This window comes from Cebidichthys violaceus, unplaced genomic scaffold (assembly GCF_023349555.1).
Source record: "Cebidichthys violaceus isolate CVI_PGR_0920_01 unplaced genomic scaffold, fCebVio1.0.p SCAF_125, whole genome shotgun sequence".
Lineage (NCBI taxonomy): Eukaryota > Metazoa > Chordata > Actinopteri > Perciformes > Stichaeidae > Cebidichthys > Cebidichthys violaceus.
Genome location: NW_027176291.1, coordinates 252,373 through 276,977, shown reverse-complemented (window position 1 = coordinate 276,977; position 24,605 = coordinate 252,373). Strand labels below are relative to the sequence as shown.

Here is a 24,605-nt window from a genome sequence, read left to right as displayed (position 1 = left end):
ACACACACACACACACACACACAGACTACATTCATTCTTCACCACTACATGACCTGCCTTAAACCTGACCCTGACCTACTAAAACTTTAGCTCTAAATCATGGTCTAAACTCTGCAAGATTCAGAGGATTGCATTTTTCTTCCCTCAGTGGCGGAGGCAGCCTTCAGATCCTTAACTGAAGTAAAAGTACTAATACCACACTATAGAAATACTCTCTTACAAGTAAAATTCCTGCATTGAAAATGTTACTTAAGTAAGAATATGTCAGTATAATCAGGAAAAAGTAGTTAAAGTAGCAGAAAAATGTCCCCTGTGACATTTGTCATAACTCGAGGCAGCACATTATTCATTATTATATCATCTAATAATGTTTGGGTAACTAATGTCTTATGATCTTTCAACAGCAACGGTCACTTGCGTCTTTTCATTATCAATCAAGGTGTGTCTCTTAAATCCACGGTGTCCAAAATTAACTTTTACTTTCAGTAGTTTTTAATGGCGTACCCTGAGTTAACATTCCAGTCCACGTTAGAGTTGTATTTCTGTATTGTTTGTAAAACAGTGTCAGTAGCAGAACAAGGTACGAGGCCGGGTGTTTACCTTTGCCCTGATGTGTCACATGGTGAGCCCTTCCTCTTGCGTGACTCTGGCGTGGCAGGGTCCAGGGGGTTTTCCCCTACTGCACTCATTTTCAGCTTTAACTGCGCTGTAGAGGAAGAACACACAGTAAAGCAAGGAAAGGTCATTAATGGAATTTGCGCAACTTTTTTTTCCCATTTCATTAGAGCAAGTACTCCAGTACAAAACCTGACACACACATGTGAAGTGGCTACTGAAACTGTCACTACTCCCAACAAACTCACGCGACACTATTCTTTGAATACGTTCATGAAACCGTACAGCAGGGTGTCCAACTGTATTTGTTATATGGCATAATGCTCGTGGTAAGGTTCATAAACTTCACAGCTCATTTGAACTTTGGGTTTGAAGTCACAGTTCAGCAGAACAAAAACAGAAAAGCAAAAGATAACACCGTTTTTCTTTTTTAGGGTTGTAAACAGTTGCACATTGACTTTAAAATATCAAAATTAAAGATACAAATACAAGCATACAGTCTACACTTTCACAAAAATCTCCATCATTATAAAAAATAATGTCAGAATTGACAAGTAAAACGGCTGTTCAAAAGAATAAAAGCCATCATTCATTAGGAGAAGTATTCCAAATGCAAACGTAACAGTAACTCTAGCTGAGCTAATAGACAGGATTGACTTATATTCTTTATTGGGGTTGTACTGTACTGAATTGTTTAAAGCTTCTTGCATAATGTGTTATTGCCGGGTCTATTCCTTGTGCTTAAACCCGTTATTTCAGCCCAGTTGTAGATAAAGATTAGGCTACACTAATATTTTATATTACACTATTTGTAGAATAAGGTTTCAGTGGTTTCTGCATTGTTTCTGAATTCTGACTGCGATCCAAACATTTCCAATAACTGAAAATACACGTGTTTAAAAATATATTACAAAAAAGGATATTGACATCATGTTTATATCAAACGAAATATTCTGCTTCAATTCCTTGTTGTTGGCATTTAGGCTTTCAGAACACTACTTTTACTGCAGTCAAAAAACGGTTTGCTCTCCCGCACACTGTATTAACAGGGTAATCTAGCAGCATTTTACCAGCACAGTAACACAAAATCAGAATTTTTTCTCTCCTTTTTTTAGGGTGATGATGACATCGTAAAATATGACGACATATCTTTGAAGATTCATTTGAAAACCTCAAAAGACGGTTGGAATGTAAAAAGACGACATTTGGTACAGCCCTATGCATAACATTTAAACTGCATTTAATTTGGCATTTGGATGAACACATAAGGGATGCAAAAAGTAACATATGGTAAATTCCATTAAAGCTCTGCAACAAACCTGCCTGCTGGTACTGAATCGCCTCTATAGACATTTTCTCTGTAGTTTGTGATAATACAGTTGTGGATTTGCATTCTTTTTTAAAAATTCTCTGTAATATTGTGTCTCTTATGTCTCTAACATCCCTCTTCAGTCTCCCTTAATGGACTCGTGCCCGTTCTTTATCTGCTAAGTCGACCGCCTGCACCTCACTCGCTGCATCGGAAGGGTAACCATGGCAACAGGCAACGCTGCAACATTTGATGAAGCAGAGCGCGTGAAGAGGGAGAGTCCACGGGGTTCGTGCATGATGCATTAGGTCAAATATTTATGTTAAAACCCTTTGGATGCCATCAAAAATTGAATTTAAGACCACTCTGTTAATCCATATACACAGACAAATGCACAAAAAGCAGTAAAGGAGGTGAAGTTCTGTCATGTTCAGCAAAGAGACAGACGGGGCTTATTATTTTATAACTAGCCTGTTGACAAAAATCAGGTTTCTAAAAGATTTTCACAGAGTCTAAAAGCCTTAAATTTAATATTGAGCACTGTACACATCAAGATGGACTAGTCTCCTAATCTGTAAAACCACATCCTTTCTGTATCTCAATAACAATCCGTAAATCATAAACATACACAAATAAACTACAGACACGCACAAAAGTGTTTTAAATTCAGGGGTTAACCGCACAAAACAAGCAGCCATTGTCACGGTGTTGGGTGCTGCCGCAGGGCCACGCTGCTCACAAGACGCTAATCTTTCCTGACTAGCCTCGTTTACATTTCACCTCAAATCACCCCTCTCTCTCTCTCTCTCTCTCTCTCTCTCTCTCTCTCTCTCTCTCTCTCTCTCTCTCTCTCTCTCTCTCTCTCTCTCTCCTCCACCCTCCTTCTGCTGCGAACACGCAGCACACAAAGAGATCCGCCCACCAGAGACGAACAAGAACCCTGCTCCACATCAACGGAAACACCAATTAGCCGGGGTTCTGAGAAACGGAGTTCAGCTTCGACTTAAATAACAGCTGAAACTGTACATTACAGTAAAGAAAACAAACAAAGCGATTTATCAAAATAAGCTTTGCAGGAAACACCATGCATCATAAATTTTAAGAAACAAGACCAGTGGTTACTGCATGTGTGTGGATTGTCCGGCCTGTGTTCCCCCACTGCAGTGTTTTAGTCAATTTCAGCACTTGTTATAATGTATCAATAAAACAGTATTTTCACTGATACCAATAGGATATTTCTTTCGATGCATTACTTTGTGTCGTTGGACACATCCAGGCTAGCACAGAAGAGGGGTCGTCACAAGATGACGTTATCAACTAATCTCTCCATTATTTTCTTGATTAATGCATTAATTGTTTGGTTCATTAAATGTGATTACCATTATATTTCACCAACTGCTGCGCTCTGACCGTATATATTTTATTTAGCATGTCGAAAACATGCCAAACAATCGGTTTTCCTAGAAGCAATGAGTGGAAACCTGGCTGAGTGAAGAGTGCGCGGTCGATGGGTTCGTCGGCAGCACAACCAGCCATCGACGGTCGGCATCGTGTGCCTGAGCGTTCGTGAACAACAGTTCCTCCGACCTGGTGAGTGTTTATGATCAAGTCATTACGCTTGATGGTAGCCGGCTTTGTTTTCCACATCCCGACCATGCCCTTCTTGAACAAAGCAGCATCAAGAACATACGTGATGGGGGGAACTTGATGAACTCTTTAACTGCATGAATACAGGTGGAGTATTGGAGTGCAATCATCATGAAAAAACACTGTTTGACCAGTGCTCATAATGTCAGCGGGTTCACTACAGCACATTACTATAGTGTCAACATTAAAATATGAATTACTTTAAGAGATATCACAAAAAGGGGAACCCTTATTTATTATTAATTTTGGATTTCATTGTTTTTGAAGATTTAAATCAAATTATTGTTTTAAAGTAAAATATTGATTAAGATTAATTGGATGTACAGTGATGCAGCAGTTTGGCTGCCCTCATTTACACTTACAGTAGTCACTTTGTGCGTCTTGGATCAAGCAGCTATCTGATGTCTGTAAATGCATCCAAGAAGCTTGTTTTAATCTAGATGTATAAGGCTCTGTGTGTACCTGGCTGAGCTTCCAGCCCGTAGCCCGAGGTCCTCTGATAAGGCCATGTTAGCTGTATTATTTATAATCTCTGCTGTTGTATGTGTGACTGTTACAAGCCAAGCTTCATTGATATTTAAAAGGATTCGTGCTTAAAAATTCAGAAAACCGGTAATGACTATTTAATTGATGCAGCTGCATTAATAACTGCTGTCAAGACTGTTTACATCCTGCTGCAGCATATCTTAGTTTCTTGAAGCGTTCTCAGAGACGTGCTTCAATAAAAGCTATAGTAAGGTTTTAAAACAATTTCTTAGTTTTCAAAGTTTCGAAAATACTGCAAATCTACTGCATACAAAAGGATATTGTCATGCATTCAAGGTATTAAAGTTTTGTTTTTCCCTGAACTAACTCATCTCCACAGTTTGATAAAGAGCTGCTGAAAATAAATAAACAAGGACGCGAACCGTCAGGGTTAAACGGTAAATGTGTTTATGCTTCCAGCTACAGTCATTCACTCCCTGCAGTCTGTGAATAATTTCGGCGTACTGTGTTTGTTACCATCTGCCTGCCGTCTCTCACACAACACTGTCACTGTGAGAGGCCCTGCTGTTTGCTGGTCTGTGCCATTCGTTTGCTGTGGTAAGCTAATGTTCCCCGCGTTCGTGCTTCACATGAAATACCATACATAGAAATGCAAAACACAAATGTGTCTTTAATGCGAAGGCGCCAGATGTTTTTTTTTTGTGTGTGTGTGAAACCTCGATGGGAAGTGCTGACAATAATAGAAAAACTAGAAGTTATGAAGTCGGTCACACCGTCGCACACCACCAGGTCAGCCTCCTGTCCCTTCAGAGCTCACGTTTCGCCTTTGAAAATCGCAGTCGGCCGTATCGCAAGTTTGCAACAAAATCCCACGCTGCTTTATGCACATATATTCAGGAAAAGGGTGTCCCCAAAATCTAAACTGGCCAGCTACACTACCAAATAAACAACAACCAACAAAACAAAATCAATTAAATCAAATTAAATGACCACAAAATGTAGCCTGGAATACTTTTAAAAGCATTTCTTATGCATGGAAAGCCTCTCACACCACTCACATCATCGGCAGTATTTCAAACCGCTGTCACTTTAACGGTTCTACGTCTGCCTCACCTTGACATGTTATTGTTGTGTATTAATTAAGACGGAGCAGACTCATTTGAAAGCCTGCACGCGAAAACAATGACAAAGGCGAACGCAAACGTGATTAGGGCGGCAACACTTTCACTGTAAATTATTAATCAGCGACGTCAGAAAATAGTGGAACGTTCCCATCACAATCAGGGCTGCAACTGTCGTTTCAATTATCGATGAATGTGATTATCTTATCAATTAATTAATCTATAAAAATGTCAGAAAACTATGAAAAAATTACCACAATTCCCAAAAGCATGAGTTGACATAAACCCAGAGGTGTTCAATTTCCTATAATGTAAGAAAAGGAAGCAGCAAGTTATCATGTTAAAAAATAACTTTAAAGACTACAATGATCCATAATACTGTAGTTAAAAGGGAGAAAGGGAGTCCAAGGTGTCATCTTCGAATGTCTTGTTTTATCCGACCAACTGTCCAAACCCAAATATATTCAATCTACTGTAATAGAATACCAGGAAAACCAATGATTATTCACAAATAAAAAACTGAAACCTTTGGATTTTTGCTATCAAAAATTATGAATTAGTAATCGGCTAATTATTTTTCATCATGCCAGCACACATTAACTGGGATCTTGCCGGCACTGGGATCCGATCAGCCAGACCACATCCCGAGGTGGCTCGCATCGTGTTAGTTACTGCTGGTGAAAACCCAACGGGGGGGGGGGGGCTTTTATTGTGAAGAATATATAGTATAAGTATTCAACCCCCTTGGACTTTTCTACATTTTGTCATGGTATAACCACAGATTAAAATGTATTTCATTGAGATTTTATTTAATGGACCAACACAAAATAGTCCATTATTTGGAAGTGGGGGGGAAATATTACATGGTTTCCAAAATGATTTACAAATAAAAATCTGAAAAGTGTTGAGTGCATATATGTATTCACCTCCTTTACTGTGAAACCCCTAACAAAGATCTGGTGCGACCAATTGCCTTCACAAGTTACATAATTAGTACATAGGGTCCACCTGTCTGCATTTAATCTCAGTATAAATACACCTGTTCTGTGAAGGCCTCAGAGTTTGTTAGAGAGCTCACCAAACAGGTCAGGGATAAAGCTGTGGAGAAGTATGAAGCAGGGTTAGGTTATAAAAAAATATCCCAAGCTTTGAACATCTCACGGAGCACCGTAAAATCCATCATCAGAAAATGGAAATAATATGGCACAACCGCAAACCTACCAAGAGAAGGCCGTCCACCCAAACTGACAAGCCGGACAAGGAGAAAATGAATCAGAGGAGCAACCAAGAGGCCCACGGCTTATTACCCTGAGTACACCATCCCAACAGTGAAACATGGTGGTGGTAGCATCATGCTGTGGGGATGCTTCTCTTCAGCAGCTACAGGGAAACTGGTCAGAATGGAGGGAAAGATGGATGGAGCCAAACACAGGGCAATCCTTGAGGAAAATCTGATGCAGTCTGCAAAAGACTTGAGACTGGGGCGGAGGTTCATCTTCCAGCGGGACAATGACCCTAAACATACAGCCAGAGCTACAATGGAATGGTTTAGATCAGTAATTCTCAATTGGTGGGACCCATTTTCAGTGGGTCGCAAACCTTTGCCTGAAAAAAATAAAAAAAATAAAAAAAATCTTGTGCTTTTATTTTGAAGGGGATTTTTAATGCAGCGGAGTTATGCACACTCCTTAACAGTATTTGGCGTTAATGCTTTTTAAATCTAATACACACCCGCCATTTCACAGTAAGCTAAGTGAGCGAAATGCAAGTACAACACCGACTACATGAGTTATGGATTTTCTTACATTGAAAACAAAAGAGGACAAAAACCTCAGTGTGTTTTGTGCAGCGAGGTTCTGGCACAAGAAAGCATGAAGCCGTCAAAACTGAAGCGGCATTTGTTGGATCAATCCGCAGCGGATAAACTGAAAACTATTCCTCTGTCAAATGACACTATAAGTAGGAGAATTGAAGAAATGTTGGATGACATCAAACAACAGACCACAGCTCGATATAAGGCAAGCGGTCATTTTGCACTACAAATGGACGAATCTACAGACGTAACAAACAAATCAGTTTTACTCATGTGTGGGACCGGGACAGACAGACAGGAACAAGAGAACTCCCTACTACTACAACTGCAGAGGACATGTTCAGCTCAGGTTCAAACTGTATCATCTTTTCATTAAATAAATTTGAGAAGTTGAAAATTTGGGTCGCGGCTTGTCATTAAGGGGTGATGGTGGGTCCCGCAGCCAGACCAGTTGAGAACCACTGGTTTAGATCAAAGCATGTTAACACTTTTCAGATTTTTATTTGTAAATCATTTTGGAAACCATGTAATATTTCCCCCCACTTCCAAATAATGGGCTATTTTGTCTTGGTCCATTACATAAAATCCCAATGAAATACATTTGAATCTGTGCTTATACCATGACAAAATGGAGAAAAGTCCAAGGGGGGTGAATACTTTATTTGCTGTATAGCAAAATGTGTTTATTGGGGATATTGTGGAGCTTTGTTAGCAGCCATTCTTAGATAAAACAAGTCTACTAATACTGCAGGGAGGAAGAGCAAGCAGCAAAAATAACGGGAGACTTTCACAGAGAAGAATTTATAGGAAACAACATGCGTTTATCCGCCGTTATACAGCCGCTCGTTTGACCACAAAATATATCCAATTACTAGCCAATCAGGCAGGTCGCATCAAAGTGTCAAGCGTGGACACGCATATGCGGACACAGCTGAATTCCGATCTGGCGCTTTGATAACAAAAGCCAAATTGAAAAGATAAGTCATAATCATCTCTTTAATGAGTCACCTCTCACTCTGACAAGGCTTATATAAGTAGATTTTCATACTGTGACATTAAAAGGAGTTGGGAAATGTTAGAAACATTACGGAATGCGATGGAAACTGGGCACAAGTAATGCACGCATACTCTGATTTGTAAACACATGCAAAAAAACACTGGTGTTGTCCTCTAAGAGTCCCGGCTTCTCCACTGAAAACCCTGTCAAGTTCCAGCCCATTGTTTCCCACCATCTGTGTACACCCAGATCCAGGATGTTTACCAGAGAGTAAGAAATTACCTTGGACTGCACACAACTCCGCACACAACTCCAAACACACACACACACACACACACACACACACACACACACACACACACACACACACACACACACACACACACACACACACACACACACACTTAGCCAGACTCCTTAGTGTATAGAATACATAGCCAGTGGACTGCTGCCCATAGTCACTTTGCTCATCTGTGAAACAATGGGAGCAGAAATGTGAGATCATAAATAATGCAGTATGTATAACCTAAATGTAAAAGTATTTACATTGCTCATAAAAGGGAAGTGCCTTCTGGGAACAAAAGAAAATGTACCCTCTAGATCCTATAAATAGAAACAAAATATACCCATAAACATATCAGTAAGATTACGAATATTTTTTTCAAATAACATGACTGTATGAAGTCATTTATTTAGACAGGCATGTCTGCCTTCCTCTGTGTGTGTGTGTGTGTGTGTGTGTGTGTGTGTGTGTGTGTGTGTGTGTGTGTGTGTGTGTGTGTGTGTGTGTGTGTGCCATTGCTCATTTTTCACAGAGCATTTTCAATCTCAAACACGTTCTCTGCCAGACATAATTCACACATGAATATTCATCATTTATTGAACTCTTCTGGTCCCTGTGTGATTTAAAGTGTGAGTGTGGGTGTGCGTGTCCTCACTTCAACTCGTGAAATGCTACTGGAGGGTGAGTCACACATGCTGGGATGTTCAGAGTCATGCGGACGGTTTTAGGGGGCCTCAAGTCTCAGAGTGCACAGCACAGGGGGATAAAGCTAGGCTAGTGAGAGAGTTATTATCTCTATTAACTATCAATTTTGTCCTGGATTAACTGGCCCTCTTCAAAAATAAATTGATATACAAAAAAATACAAATACAAAAAAATAAACCTTCTAACCCACGGTCTGTTTTATTATTGAGTGTCCAAAGTTTTATCATATATATTTTTTTTTAATGTAGGTCTTAACACAACTCACAATTTGCTCTGCAAATCACATACAGGGACAAAATAATGGCAGTAAGACAGTAAAACACGAAATGTCAATAAAACTATCGCTGCATTCACACCATACACTCTTACAAGCTGCATTTCGGATAAATCGTTATGGATATATTTCCAAAGACTGTGGGGAAAACAAATTATTATTTCAAAATAAGTTTAGAATACAATAAGGAAAAGGGGCAGAGGTGTGGTTACTTTGTACCACTTTAAACAGGGAAGATATTAAATTACAGTGACGGATACACTTTACAGTCTTAACAATTAAGCAATTAACTGATCAACAGAAAAATGATCTTCATCAACTCTGATAATACTCATTTGTCAAGAATAATAGCAAATATTTGCCGGTTCAAGCCTCTCAAATGTGAAGATTTGCTGCCATTTTCTCTTTTATATAATATGTAAATTGAATATTTTAGGGTTTTGGATTGGTGATCTTAAAAAACAATACATAAGACTATGTTACCAACTATTTTTCGCCTAATCGAAGCAGACAGAAAAACAGATCAGAACAATCATTAGTTGCAGCCCCATTAGCAACATTACAGAACAAGCCTGTAACACGTCCAGGCACACGGTGCACATGTGTGCACATTAAGTCCGTGGTCTTATTTTCAGCTCAATACAGCAAAATGAACCAGGTCCTTTTGTCTCGCTTCACTTCTCTGAATACTAAATATTGACCTCTGTTCACTCCCACCACAAGCATCAAGCATGGCCTTAAGCCTTAGCGAGAAGCGCAGTACACACACACACACACACACTAAAATAATAATAAATGTATTGCCAGTCGATCAAGTAAATAACATGATAATAGTATTCGAGGAATATTTAGTGAAAAGGACAACCTCCCGAAATTACACGCGCGGCTGTGCAAGGCATCACCGTGTTCACGCGTGGCTTCAGAGTGAGACGTACTGCAGTCGTATTTACCTACTTGATCTAGGGCTCCACTGGGTGAGTCATGTGGTTGGATGTGGTTGGCCTTGTCCAGGACTCAGAGCAAAGATAAAGAGAGGAAGAGGGGGGATGGGTGGGGTGAGATCTCAGCGGTGGGCAAACAGCTCGGAGTGGAGATGATGGAGCAGTGGTGGTGGTGGTGGGCTTATGACTCCACGGCCGCTCCGTCACTTGGCAACATCTCAGGTGTGGGGAGAAGCCTATTGGCCTCTGACTAGGAGAAGAGAACGGAGAAGAGGGAACAATGTAAGTATGCGATGCAGCAGATTTTTCTTTTCGTCGTTCATTCGAGTTCATTCATCGTGAAAGTGGATCATTGCAACAATCAGTTGCCCAGTGCATTCTTCGTTTGTTGCAGGTTTTATACCTTTTTGCGTAAAACGGTCCACCACAGCCCCATTTTTCCTCCAGTCATGTAGCATTTCAAAAAGATGTAGTGTCTTTCTACTGCATAGACGACCACGATTTATGAACAGACCATCTTTCCAGAGGTGGAACACTTAACTTAACTTCCAGTCGTCCAAAGTTCCCTGTAAAAGTTATCGTAAAAAATCTGTCCCTAATCACCGTTTTTATAAATATGAAGAAAAAGATAGATCAGAAGATGGAGGAGTTAAGAAGGAGATATCGAAATCCCAACTTTCTCAGTGTGCCAGCTCACCTTAAGCATATTTTTATTTTATTTTTTGTTGTACACCCTCAAACAAGTGTTTAATCGACCAAGCGAACCACCTGGAGTTGGACGAGACCCAAGACACAACATGCTGGTAAACCGTCTCAGGTCTTTATACGGAAGTGTTATAAATAGTAAGGTGTTTGGGAAGTAGTGAGTCTAAAACTGGAAAAATGAGCCTCAGATTTCACTGAGAGAGTTTGTAAACAAGTGTTATGATATAGTTTTGCTTTTGTTAAATGCGCAAGTCTTGGTTCACAAAGAGGCATGCGAGAAATAAAGTTTTCTTCAAGCATTCAAGATAACACAGGGTGAGTAATTGATATACTATTTGAATAAATCCAAAATAGCAGAAAAAACACTTAAGATAAGGACGGCATGCAACGTTGAAATTTCATTGGCTCGTGTGACAAAATCAGCAGGCCATCCCTTCACAGGTATCAGATAAGGATGACAGAGATGGGACTCACTCCAGATGTGGAGTTTGCACCCTGCCAACATTTGTACTGTAGATAAACATCTGTAAAAACAATGCGTATCAAACTTCACCTCCTCTTCGCCTTGAGCACGATTCAAGAAACCCTGTTTAAATGTAACAAGTCTGTGTCATATTAACATGTTCAAAGGATTAAGAGGATCTTATCAGATTTGCAGCTAAATGACGCAAAGATTCGTGCACTTGGTCCTCAGGTATGATCGGGGAGAAGGTGGTGCATTTTCAACAGGCCATAGAACACCTGCCCCCATTTCCTTTGATGATGCAAAGTATTCAACCATACAATTTTGTCAAAAGACGGAACAGCAACTTCACACCGTCCTCGATACCTTTGACTTTCAGACGAGGCTCCGTCCGTCCTTCCCCGGGTCTGGGCTCCGGTAGCCCGGATGACACCGGCTTGTTTTGGAACAGCGCGACGGTCTTCATGCCTCATCTATCAACGCTTGTAAATAAGTACAAGGACTACGTGGAAAAGGTCAGCCGGCTTACACAAGCACACATTATAAGCCAGAAGAAGGTCAAAGAGAGAGTCCAAATATTGGAGGTCTGCTCTTTAACTACCTAATAACTATCTAACAGCAGTCATTGCATCATATGTTTAAGCCCTCCCAACATATTTGTGGTCTCACACCTTATTATGTGACAATGGCAACATACACACCTTTAAAAAAAACCTGATTGATCAGTTGTATTTTCAAAACATATTGCCCACTGCATTTTATATACTTGCCGTCACCTACTGACAGCTAGCGTATCAAAGGGAGCTGCAGAAGCACCGCACAGTGAGGCTGAACTGGTCTGTGTGGAAGAACTGTCTCGAGGAGAACCGTCGCATTTGGTTTGCGGATCGTCTTTGGCGTTGGTAAAGACTTCTAGTTAAACTGGGAGGGACAGAATTGTCCTTAACTCAATCAACCACAACGCCCACAGATGTCTGTGATGTCCTCAGGTCCACGTGTATTGACGTTTTTTTCTTCCTCAAAACGTCAATTCTGTGTAAAATCCAAAACAAAATCTTTTTTTAATGATCTGAAGCAGTGGTTGTGTCACCCAAAAACTGGTTGCAAAACACACGTTAATCCGTGTCCAGCTTCTCGAAATGCTGCTCCACTTAAGGCCACATTCTTTGAACGTGACAGCTTCCATTATGTCGTGGATGATTACGGCTAATGGCCGGTTGTATAGCACAATAATTACAGCCCTATGCGTCCCATGATGCAGGCGGTTTCAGGAAATTCGATGGATCCTGCCTTATCTTTTAACATTTGTTTGTTTAAATATGGCACTTGACACTGGATGTTCAGCAAACATTTTCAAAAAACAAGAGAGCACACACAAACACGCTCAGCACTGTCCCTCTGAAAAACAAAACCATAGTCCTCTGTCTATGAGGGATGCATTATAATATAATGCATCCCTCATATAATGATTATATGGACATCAATTTCACTTTTATTTTTAGCCTTAGGTGGTGGCGTTCCTGTCATCCAACACGTTTTTTTAAAAAGAAGGTAAAACTCCTGTGGGAGTGGGAGCAGTAAGCAGTACAGTAAATACACTCGGCACGCCTTAGAATTTACCTCACTAGTTACGACTTTCCTGTCTCATCAGTTACTAACAGGAGACGTTCACACACCGACTTTCATTTTAGACTAGTGCAGGTTTTAATTATGTTGTTTTAGAAGGTTAATGAAATTGCATTGTTAAAATTGACTAATGGCTTGTAGCGATGAGTCGATTGACAGAAAATGAATCTGCAACTATTTCAATCATCAATTCATAATTTCAGTCATTTTTCAAGCAGAAATGCCAAACATTTTGCAGGGTCCAGCTTCTACAACATGAGGATTTTATGCTTTTCGGTTTCATTTTGTTTGCAATAAAATATTGAACAAACACAACGAATGCTACATCGTCTTTATCATTACTCCAGATGTTCTCGACCTCAACTCCTCACCCCTGCATGCCTGACAACAGAATCACAGAGCTGACACTGTTGACGTATCAAAATGTCTGTTTCACCTCCATCAAAGATAACAAAGACTGGAAGGTCCCATTGGGTTAAAATGCTCCCATCATTAAAATGGCATCATGTCTTTAGGCTCTTAAAATCAAGGTCAAAGGAGAAATTCAAGAATGAGGAAACGGAGGAATTACTCACCAACGGCCGGTTTAAGAGTAATCAGACCTTTGCAGAACGGGCAAACACAGCATCTCTCCTCGTCCCTATTTGACAAAGTAAAGTGCTTTCCTGTATGCAGTCAGTGATATGATTCCCTTTGTGTGGACACTGCAGTGATCATTAGCGGAGTCACCAAACCAGTTTTTCCACAACACATATTTACTCGTCAGGTGCAGCCAAAACAAAAAAAAAAGTTGTGGTGAAAAGCGTGGCTCAGTGAAGGAGCCCCAGAGGGAGGGGCAGAGGAACAAGCAAAGCTGGACGGACATTTCTTTGCATGTCATCAGAGGAAAGTTGAGCTAAACTAGGCTACTCACCATAGCCTATACAGAAATACTTAAGATTCCAGAATAAGATCAAAGTAACAACACAGTGCAACAACCCCCACAATATTTAAATACACTTCTGTTTATACATTTATTTTAAAACAGGCAACATGCTTCAGCTCTAATTATGCAGGAAAACGTATTATACAGTAAATAAATAGCCACAGCCAGAGGGATTATAGGAGGAGAGAGAATAACTGAGGAAAGGAGGTGACCGAAATGATTACCGTCTCACTGAGCTTTCTGTTATTGTTGCCTTGTTTTTGCTGCTTTGTCTGTCAAAGCACTTTGTAAACTCGGTGCTATATAAATAGTTATTACTATTATCATCAAATAAGTTAAACCTTTAATAGCATAATAATGCAAGTATAGCCTCAGCAATGTCAAATGTCTCAGGAATGTCAAACTTTTTAATTAAATAACTATAATAAAAAAAATAAAGCCATACAACCAAAATAATAATACTTAGGCTCTGTAAACAAAAATACACAATGTCTGCACAATGCCCCAAACGTATTATGGTAGTGAAAACCCTGCTGTATTCTGACACCATGTTGGCTAAAATGTTGGTGAGATTCTCTTGTAAACAAGCAGGCATGTGAACATAACGGGCAATATCAACGTAAGCAATTATGATCGAGGTCAAGTAAGAATCTAAGAAACAGGCTACTAATTGGTGCTAAACTCCAGGGACAGCTAAGGCGATGGGGAAGTATTTGGTCATAAACCAAAAGTATTGGACATGTAAACTCTTTACCTGGTGATTGCACTAGATCAGGGGTCTTCAACGTTTTTCAGGCCAAGGACCCATAAACTGAAAGAGAGATGGAGCAGGGACCCCCTACTATATATATTGTATAAAATTGTGTTTTGTATTAAACTGGGCCTAGTGCCATGTATAAACATACTTTGTTATTGTGCATTCAATACTAAGCTATCCAAATTATACACAGGTTCTTCAAATATTCATGTTTTTATTTCAAACATGTGCAAGGTACAGTGAGTAGGGTGGCCGTGTCACTGCCATTTATAAAACATGCCTTGTCAACTGATACCAATGCCAATATCAACATTGTTTGTCAATTGCATGATAATCATGCATACAAGCTATTCAAATAGACTTTTTTATTTTAAACATAAATGTGGAAACGAGTGATGGTCTATTAGTGCCACTGCCATGCATAAACATACCCGTTATCTTGCATACAATACTGAACTATTAAAATAATGGACAGATTCATGTTTTTTGGTCGAGTTACAAAATGATCCATTTTCGCTCATAACAATGTCCACACACTTGGATAGGAGCTGCAGTGTTTTAGCCAGGAATATCTTGCAAAAATGATTGCACAAGGATTCGTGGGTGAAGTAAATGTCATTTTTACAACGGTATCTTCTTTTCAAATAATATTGCAGCATGCGTCCTTGTGTCTGGGATCTTAGTCAGCTGGGGACTGAATAGGCTCTCGGTCAATCATGGGAAACCTGACAGAGCCAGCATGTTACATGCGGCCTTGTGATTGGCACAGCAGCGATAGGGGCGGGTCCTAGAGAGCTCCTGTGTGTCGCTGAATGTGTGCATTTCTGACTGAAAGATAACATCTTCTGCCTCCATTTATCCATTTGTTGGATTCATGTTAATATGTATGTAATTTGTGATAAAAAAAGAAAAAATTATAAAATTGTCTAATCAACCAAAAACGTCACAGACCCCCTACAGTACCTCCTCGGACCCCCTAGGGGTCGCGGACCCCCTGTTGAAGACCTCTGCACAAGAGGAAAGGTTGTGGAATCACCAACGTTATTACAATTATGGGAAACAAGCTCGTTTGTACCAAACTGACTGGCCGACCGGTTGAATACATTCACGCATCTTCGAAAAGGCATATGCACGGAAAATCCCGTATTGGTCGGGCTCAACTAAAAAGCATCTTTATTGTCCCTAAACTGACCACATGACCTCAGGCAGACCTCTGTTCATGACAAAAACATGTCAGCCATGCAAACCAGCTTCTTCACAGTAACAACCAAAACCAATAATCATAACTGCAAAGCTCTTCCTGTAAAGCAGGTTTGCAGCATACCGACATCAGTCAGGATCACAAACACAACATTTAAATAGCCCTCACGTGATGAGCCTCTGCATGCACATGCTGTCTCATAATTGTTGCCGGCTACTCCCATTTTCCAGCAGCTCTTTGTACTTTTGTGGTTCTTCTAATCACGGTTAGGTTACAAAAAACTTCTGGGAAAACCCTTGCCATTTAGACACCTGCATAAACACAGGTGTTTATGACAATGGAGCTTTGGCTGCGTACAATAACTGGTACTAGGATGCGGTATCTGCAACACCATGAGTGGGTGGAGAGGTATCATGGACTGCAACAGCATCTACTAAAAACAGATGCAAACAGCCAGAATACTGGTGTGAAAACACCTGTGGCATGCAAAATGGCCGCACGCGTTCAGCCAGCATCTGAATATCCAGATCACAAACAGTAGTTAATTGCGCCACATTACACTACACACAAAACAAGACCACTTCCTTTCCTCTTGGTGCTTTGCTTCCATCCATCAATAGCCACAGTCTAGACGACACGCTGCAATTACTCTTACTGTAGCTTCAACGCACCCACCACTTGCATTGTAGATCTCAAGGCCGCTGATCCCTGTTAACCACACGACTGCTCACCAAAACTTTGCTCTGCGCTCTATAAGAGTAGTTGACGTTGTGGATTCACATTCAAAGTTTTGATACGGTTTTTGAATGAAGCTTTAAATGCCTTACGTCATATTTAATGATGTCATCACCCTAAAAAAAATGGGGGAAATATGATTTTGTGTTATTGTGTTAATCTAATGTTATGGTGCTGTTAGATTGCTGCTAGACCACTCCGTTAATGCAGGGGCCTGTCTCGCAGTGGCTTGCGGAAGAACGCTTTTGACCAACATGTGTTCGATGAAAACATGTTGTGAATTTTTTTCAATAAATTTGGACTTTTGGACAGAGACAAGGAGGCGCCTTGCTTGCTGGGAGAGACAGTTTCTGTAAGTAACCAATAATAAGTCAACATTATAAACTAAGCTTCAAACTATTCGGTAAAGGCCTAGTTATGGATATGATTTTGGACTGTGATATTATTATTATTATAAGATAAGATCATAATAATTAATATTGTCACACCAAACAGACAGACTGACTAAAAGGTAGCCTTTGTTTGAATAGAGGATACAATAATAATACATTTATTTATTTTTAAATGCATTGATATTTTAAATAAAATGTTCATACTGTTTATTCACATAACTTTCACTGTATTGCTTGCAAAAAGCATAAAGGTTCTACTAATTTAAAGCCCTCTCAGGTGCCGATCCACGCTGCCTGGTCCTCAACACTGTGAGCAGGACTCTAGTCAGACACAGTCAACGCCCACTAGTTATTGTTCATGTGGGCTTTTTATGCATAAAGTTTGTAATTCCAACACGGGTAGATGAGCCAATTGTTATGCAAAAATGAACCAAGTTCAGGCAACTTCAAAAGAAATCCCTGAATGCACAAGGGTCTAACAAGACTCTTTGAAGCGTCACAATGTGGAAAACAACATACAAAGAACATATTATCAATGTGTACGGGTGAGCTGTATGCGCATATTAACTGCAGATAAGTAATACCTGTATTTGAGCACCTTTCAGGCTAAATGGTGAAGTAAGAATGCAGTACTATCAATCATGTTTGGTCTGATTTATTATAGTAGCATATGTACAGCATTCTTGGCTGGCACCAACATATAGTACGACGAGATAAAAAATGTTTGTCCTGTGGTATTGGATGTTTTGTCTTTGTTTAGGATCTCACCATCTAAAATGTATTCCTGGCTTCATCTTCACCTGAATCGCAATCTCAACTAAAATGCTGGCATTTGAACCTGTTGTACACAAAAGCCTTTGAGGGCAAGCCAAATTTAATTTTAAATTAAGAAAACTGGAGGCCTAGGGCCCTTCATCTCCTTTAGGGATTCAGTAATAAAAAGCTATACCACAAGAACAACAAAAAAAGTGAGTGGGATGCCAAGTTCAAGCATTCTCAAGAGCAGAAATAACAAATATGCAAGACAACTTTTAAGTGCTGCTGCCTGCAATTTGCACCGCAACATCTTAGTGAAACTTTGGAAGCATCTCAACGCCCACCCGTTTAAAAAGCCAGGCACATAAACGCCTTTAAGCTCCACTTCACAAAAGGTGTTCACACCACCATATGTTCATTACACACCGTTCACTTCCCATCGAAGGTGAGATACCCACAACTGTTAAAACTTCCTCCAATTCACTTGACAGCGTCCCCCGGGCACAGACGCATCCAGGCACATCAGCAACAATGAAGCAATAAAAATATAACTTTTCTGCATTGCTGTTTATCATTTTCCAGTGTTATAATTCTGGCAAACACCTACCAAATCCACACAGGAAAAATAAAACTATTGTTTCACTCTTGTTATTGTGACTCAACGTTGTTCAGAAAACGAGGGGCTTGACTGTTAACTCAATCACAACGACCATTTTCCTTGCTCTGTTTTCTCACTTGCCCTATCAATTTCCTCCCGTATGTGGTCTTTCTGTTTCTCTCATTCTTCAGCCTTTACCTTTCTCCTTCCCTCCATTTCCTCCCAACCCTCACGAATTCACAGTCTGCTGCACAAGCCTTTTTTTTTTTTTCTCTTTTCTCTAGGCGATAATGTAGGCCATCTCTCTGACAGCAGGGGAAGGCAGCAAGTAGTCGGCGAAGCGCCGCTCTTCTCTTCTTTTCACCGCATTCTGCTCGCTTACAGCGGCTGAAGACGGTGCGCATGTCTACGTGTGCGAGTGTGTTGCCGCCTCACATTGACTCAGAGTGCCGGAGTCGAGGGACAAACCACGACATACAGCAACCGGTGCTGCAGCAAGAGCCGATGTGTTTCAGCTTTGCAGAAACGAGAGCTCCTAGATCAGGGTGCTGCCATCAACAGCCAACGATATTTATTCTGAATAGTTTGATCGGCTGATGCACGGATCATTTATAAGAAAACACTGGATAATTGAGTCATGGAAAATGAGTACCGTGCAAGGTTGTCCTTTTTGTATCAAGCACCAAAAAAGTTGAAGCATGACCCGCGTGGGTTAATCTGCCGACGTCACACATCCTGTGACGGGACTATTGCCGGTTCTGGAGCTGTGGAGTTCTGCAGCGATAGTTTTGGCGCCTGTATGATCTTTTTTTTTTCTGCATGCTGCAAGCGAAACTCACTGATTGTCTATTAAAAACGATACAATGGATACAAGCAGAATCGCTTGTTGACCAGTGCTGAGAAATGGCATCAAACAGACCCCGTGATCGGATTGGCCCGTAGAGCTTCCACTGATCGGAGATCGGCTCAAAAAATGCTGATCGGAGCACCCTTAATCAAAGATGGTCTGAAACACTGGAAAACCACCAATATTTTCACTCGCACATTTCTAAGACATACGTATATGAAAGCAGAAATGCAGCCAGCACTAAGTCCATTTCATGCAGAATCTGTTTTTCTTTCATTTGGTCAGCACATTGAAAGAGTGTGTACAGCCAGCGAGGGCAAAGTTTAGGGTCAGAACACATGCCTGTTCAGAAAACAACAAAATATAACAGTTAACATACGAGCCATTCATATTTCTTTAACTATATAGCATCATAGCAATGAACGCTCCACCTTAAACAAAAGTTAAGTTAAGTGCACTGCACTGATAATGCCTCTTAAAATATTTGAATGCAGGACTTCTACTGTAGAAATAGTTTTACCGTTCATGGTTTTACATCAGAGAGAATGTTTTGAGTACTGTCAACATGTCCCTTTCTTACGTTTTAATGTTTTCATGCAAGACAGTAACCGTTTAGATTCCCAATATGTGGTCATCTCATCCGAGTGAGGCCTGTTTGTGAGAGCATCTGCGGGATGCCTGGAAACAGGGGCTGGCCCTCGCTTCGCATACTTCAATGAACCCATGGTGTGAACAGTCTGTTGGCAATATGAATATATATTTCAAAACACACCCGAGGGACTCGCAGACAAAGGAAAAGAGAGGGTGTCACCGAAGTCATCAGGTTCCATCGTCTGGGAATCATGAATGGCTGTACAAAGATCAATTTGAAGCGACTACCACTAACAGAAACACGTTCTGTGTTTGATAATGCTGATATACCATCACGCTTGGATGGGGACAAAAAGTAAACAGGACACGGTGCGGTCTTGACAAAGCGCTCCGGGACGCTTTTGCTTCAAGTTCGCGTGCAGAGCGGTTGTAGGCCTACAGCTGTGATGAGCCGCTTACAGTTTACAGAGCTCGACATTATAGGGTCTCTGTCTGAAATACTCACACAATCTGCTATATTAGTGCACAATGGTAAAATGCAGTAAAGGCACACACCGCTCTGAAATGAAACCAAACTCCTGATGATGTCCCGTCACTGCATCGATGCAGAATAGTTCATGTCCGCATGGCATCTTATGAACGAGACATTTCAAAACCTCTATCGAACATCAACTTATCCATCCAAGAGATTGACATTATTCACAAGAGCAAGATACGCCAGCATAATGAAGACAAAAAAATCCAAAATGCTTAAAGATTAAAGACAAGTGACTTAAGAACAATGAGAGACGCTGATTTAGAGAGAGATTCAGGTTCTGTCTCACATCTTGGTGCTAAATAGGAAACTTTGTGCTGCTATCAAATTTCAACACGAATCACTAAGTTGCCAGACACTGACAACTGTGAACGCTGAGACATTCGTATGCTATCGTCCCAACAAAAAAGAAGTTGCCAGCCAGTGTCAGGTGAGCCTAACTGATCCATCTGCCTCCTCAGACAGCGGTCGCCAGTATCTGCTGGTTATTCTGACCCTCAGTAAAAACATCACTGTGAGATTTCCACTGGCTGGTTGCAGGTGTCCTTGAGTGAGTGTGTGTGTGTGTGTGTGTGTGTGTGTGTGTGTGTGTGTGTGTGTGTGTGGTTGGGGGGGGGCAAACAGCATGGAAACGTACTACAGCTCCAGCAGCAGAATGCTGTGACAGTGGCAGCCAAGCTGCAGCAGTGCTGAGTGCTAAAATGGCTGCTCATTCTCCATACAGACACAGAGAGCTTAGCTAGGAAGGAGGGCTCCCCACTCCCAACAGTGTGGCTCATCCTTAGGTAGCTTTAACAGCTTGTGTCTGAGGGCTCGTAAAGAAATTTGCCATTGCTCGCATTATAATAAATATGAACCACATAGGATTCTGTGCTAACCATCAAGCAGCAACAACCTCCACCCTCATCTGCCTCCACATCCTCATCAGTATGCACAAACTGTCTCCATTTACCAGGGAGGAGAAGGTATAACTACGGCGCTTTAGCATGTCACCGCGCTGTGACAAGATCTGGTTAAGGGTCCTCATCGCTTCTTAATATTACAGTTGAATTTTGGGTGTAGAGAATGTTCATCCATCATTGATAGGTATGTGTTTGTATGCATTGTCTGATCTGGGTCTATTATTTGGAGCGGTAAAATAATTCTGATTCTTTTCCCCTTCATTATTACAGTGGTTTAGTTGTGTTGTTTACGGTTCGGATGTAATATGAGAGCCAGCAGAGTTGCAAACTTTGAACAGAATAACTGAGGCCTACATTGAACTCCATATCCTGGCCTGTTATCTGGGCTACATCTCACCCTAAAGAGGCCCAGCTACAACACTTTCACCTACAGCACGGAAAAGTCTGCCATACCAATACTACACAAACGACCTGCTATCACCGAGCGTGTTCAAGCTAAACTAAGTAGTCAGTTGCAACATGATTTAATGTCTTCAATTTAAAGATTTTAATTTTAAAAAAAGAGTTAAGCATTCAATATGATTCACAGGACTACACAAAACTAGCTTGCATATTAAAAGCATTGTGTGGTAATTTCCACTGATCAAACTGTGGTGTCTGGACATTTACCAACCTTACATAACTTCAAAAAGTAAAGATTTGCCTCACTTTATAAATATAACTGACCTGACTTAACCTCCCATAAGCTCAAATAGCTTTGAGTTGTTGTTGTTGCAGTTGCTTTGCATCACAATTCACAAGTCTGAACTCAGCCAATAGAAAAGCTTTACAGAAACTTTACTGCGCTGAAATGGGTTCTACTCAAACACCGTTTCCCCTCCATCGTAGACGAAACATATTTACGTTATTTCAGCATAGTTAGCAGATTTCTGTTTACACTTTAGAGAAAGAACTCTTGACATGCATCAGATCAGAAACGGTTCATTGCCAAGTGTGTTACACATACAAGGAACTTGGCTTGGTGATTGATGCAACATAGTGCAATAGTAAAAGACATCATTTAAAAATAGAAAATATGAAAATTAACAATAAAACTTGATGAACAAACACAAATAAAGAGTACGATATATGTCCATCCATTCCCAAAGCCTTTCTGTGTTATCCTCCTTCATTTCTAGCACACAAAGGCCAAATTTGTAAGTAATACTAAACCAAACAGCCTTTATAACCAAACTATTGCAGTACTATTAATGTTTGTTATTATCACCAGTTTCCTCTTCTACAACACTGCAGACACTCACACAATACATTACATCCCTCCTCTAGAAAGGGCCAATGTGTAGCCTTTCGGGGGATCGATTTGCAGAGAGCACAAGTGTTGTGTTTTCTTTAGCTTAGAATGAGCCCTTCATAGGGAGTGGGTCCTCTTCACTGCATCCAAAACACTGGCTCTAGCTTCACCTGAAAGTCACCGTTGCATATTTTTACCATTACACCATAGTTCCCAGACGCGCTTGTGAAATTGCGGCAACGTGAGCAGCAGAGTCCAAGACCGTATACCGCCAGCAGCCCTCTTCATTTCATTGCTCCCATAGTAGTGTTATTGTGGTGAGGAAGTCAACCTCTAAGCAAGACGAACGGGTTTGAAACCTGGCAACTTACGTTGCCGCAGTCTTGGTAAGGAGGATTTATTCAGTCGGTTGCAATCTGCAACCACACCACTAGATGTCATTAAATCCTACACACTGTCCCTTTAAGATTTATGAATTATACAACACTGTTTATTACCAAAACAATGCATCTAAGTAAGACCTTTTCTTTCCCTTTCATACAGTTGAATAGCAATGAAATAAACAAAGAAATTCATAATTCCATCTATTTTTAACAATGCATTCACGTTTACAATCAATATGTTTTTGTCATCCGAATTTAAGATTTTAGATTAAGGATTTAACGCCTTCGAAAATATCTGCAGGACTACGAAACACCACGACTCACAATAGAAACATTAGAAAGTGAGGTCAACTCAGGTGAATTTCTTCCGTTATTCTGAGGGCATCATGTTCTCTCTGCGTGCTGCTGACACCGCACACCAGTTGTGTTTGTGAGTTATGTAAACATGAATAGAGGCTTTTTATGGCCATAAATACAAAGAGGTCAAGATGCCCTTTATGTTTATTCGCGTGCGGGACGCGAGTTGCGGGTCAATCGAAACGAACTGCGACGACACCTTGAGGCCGTTCGCACCGTCTTACATAAGCAACACGCCTGGTGTGTTTCTATGCAGGTGGCGAAGGAGCACAATGTCCCAGCGAAGCACCGAGATGGTGTCGGTGCTTTGTGGCGACGTTGTGTGGAAAAATCAACAATGAGTCAGGGATGTGAGGAGGCCCTCGAGCATAACCTGCACTGCAGTGAGGATGACACGGTGTCATGCACTAAACGTTAGCGGCTGTTACTCTCTTACCTGTTTTGTCGTCCGCTTGTAAATAAAGATCCAGCCCCACGAGGTCCTGCTGCAGATTCTCACGCAGGGTGATTATTTCCCATGCAGTTGGCTAACTTTAGCATTACCAGCTTAACTAACTGCTTGCTCGCGTCAGATGTCTTTAGTTTTTGTTTTTTTTAATCCACTGTTACTTTGGATTCATTATTTTGCGGTGAGCCGTGGCAATCATGTTACAAAACTCCAAGTAGATTAGCTTGGCAACCGGGGGGCAGAAAAGTTGCGTGTTAGCTTGGCTCGCTATCAATTTAACGTCAGCTTGTGTTGACAAACAAGCCTGCGTAGCTGAAATCAAACACACGACTTGAGGCTAGCTGACGCCAGGCTGCTAGCACGGTTAGCTTAGCCAGCTAACCAGCTCCGCTAAATCCAAACCTTGTTGCAAAAAGCCCCGTTTTGTCGCTGCGTCCGACTTGTATCCCATCGGTGGAGGCGAACCGAGAGCAACTCAGAATCTCTTGTGGGTGGTATCTGCGTTTCAATGACGGCGCACTCGCGTTTGCAAACCCAAGTTATCGCTTTGGTCTCTGCTCTCCGCCATTTCCAAATCTCTCAACACAAACAAACAGGGCTGCTCGTGCGCGCGGAACGTCGAGGCGCGTTCACGGTGACGGCATCGGGCAGAAGCTTCTGTGTTGATAGCATGAAGCCCCTATTGTTATTGTTCACGAGACGTGTATATTGATACGATACAGGGAATATGCGTGTGTGTTTTGACGACGCCACAGAGAGTAAATTGACTAGTGCATGTGTTGAATGATGCACTGTTCAAACTACAGGCCTCCTGCAGCTGTGTGTACGTGTGCGCGCGTGCGTGTGCGTGTGTTGGTGCACTGTGCAGAATCCATAGTGTCTGGTACATAGTGATGCATACT

The 24,605-nt window shown here is 41.0% G+C and overlaps 1 protein-coding gene across 1 annotated transcript in view; it reads right to left on the bottom strand.

The window, feature by feature from the left end:
• The window catches only part of ncoa1 (nuclear receptor coactivator 1), a 46,479-nt gene extending 22,697 nt beyond the window's left edge, over positions 1-23,782 (bottom strand). Inside the window, exons 1-2 of the mRNA XM_068706934.1 lie at positions 23,692-23,782; positions 601-706 (exon numbers count right to left, since the gene is read on the bottom strand). Of these exons, the coding sequence (XP_068563035.1) occupies positions 601-689 (89 nt within the window). The 5' untranslated portion in view covers positions 690-706; positions 23,692-23,782. The remainder of the gene's footprint in view (positions 1-600; positions 707-23,691) is intronic.
• Positions 23,783-24,605: the final 823 nt, after the last annotated feature.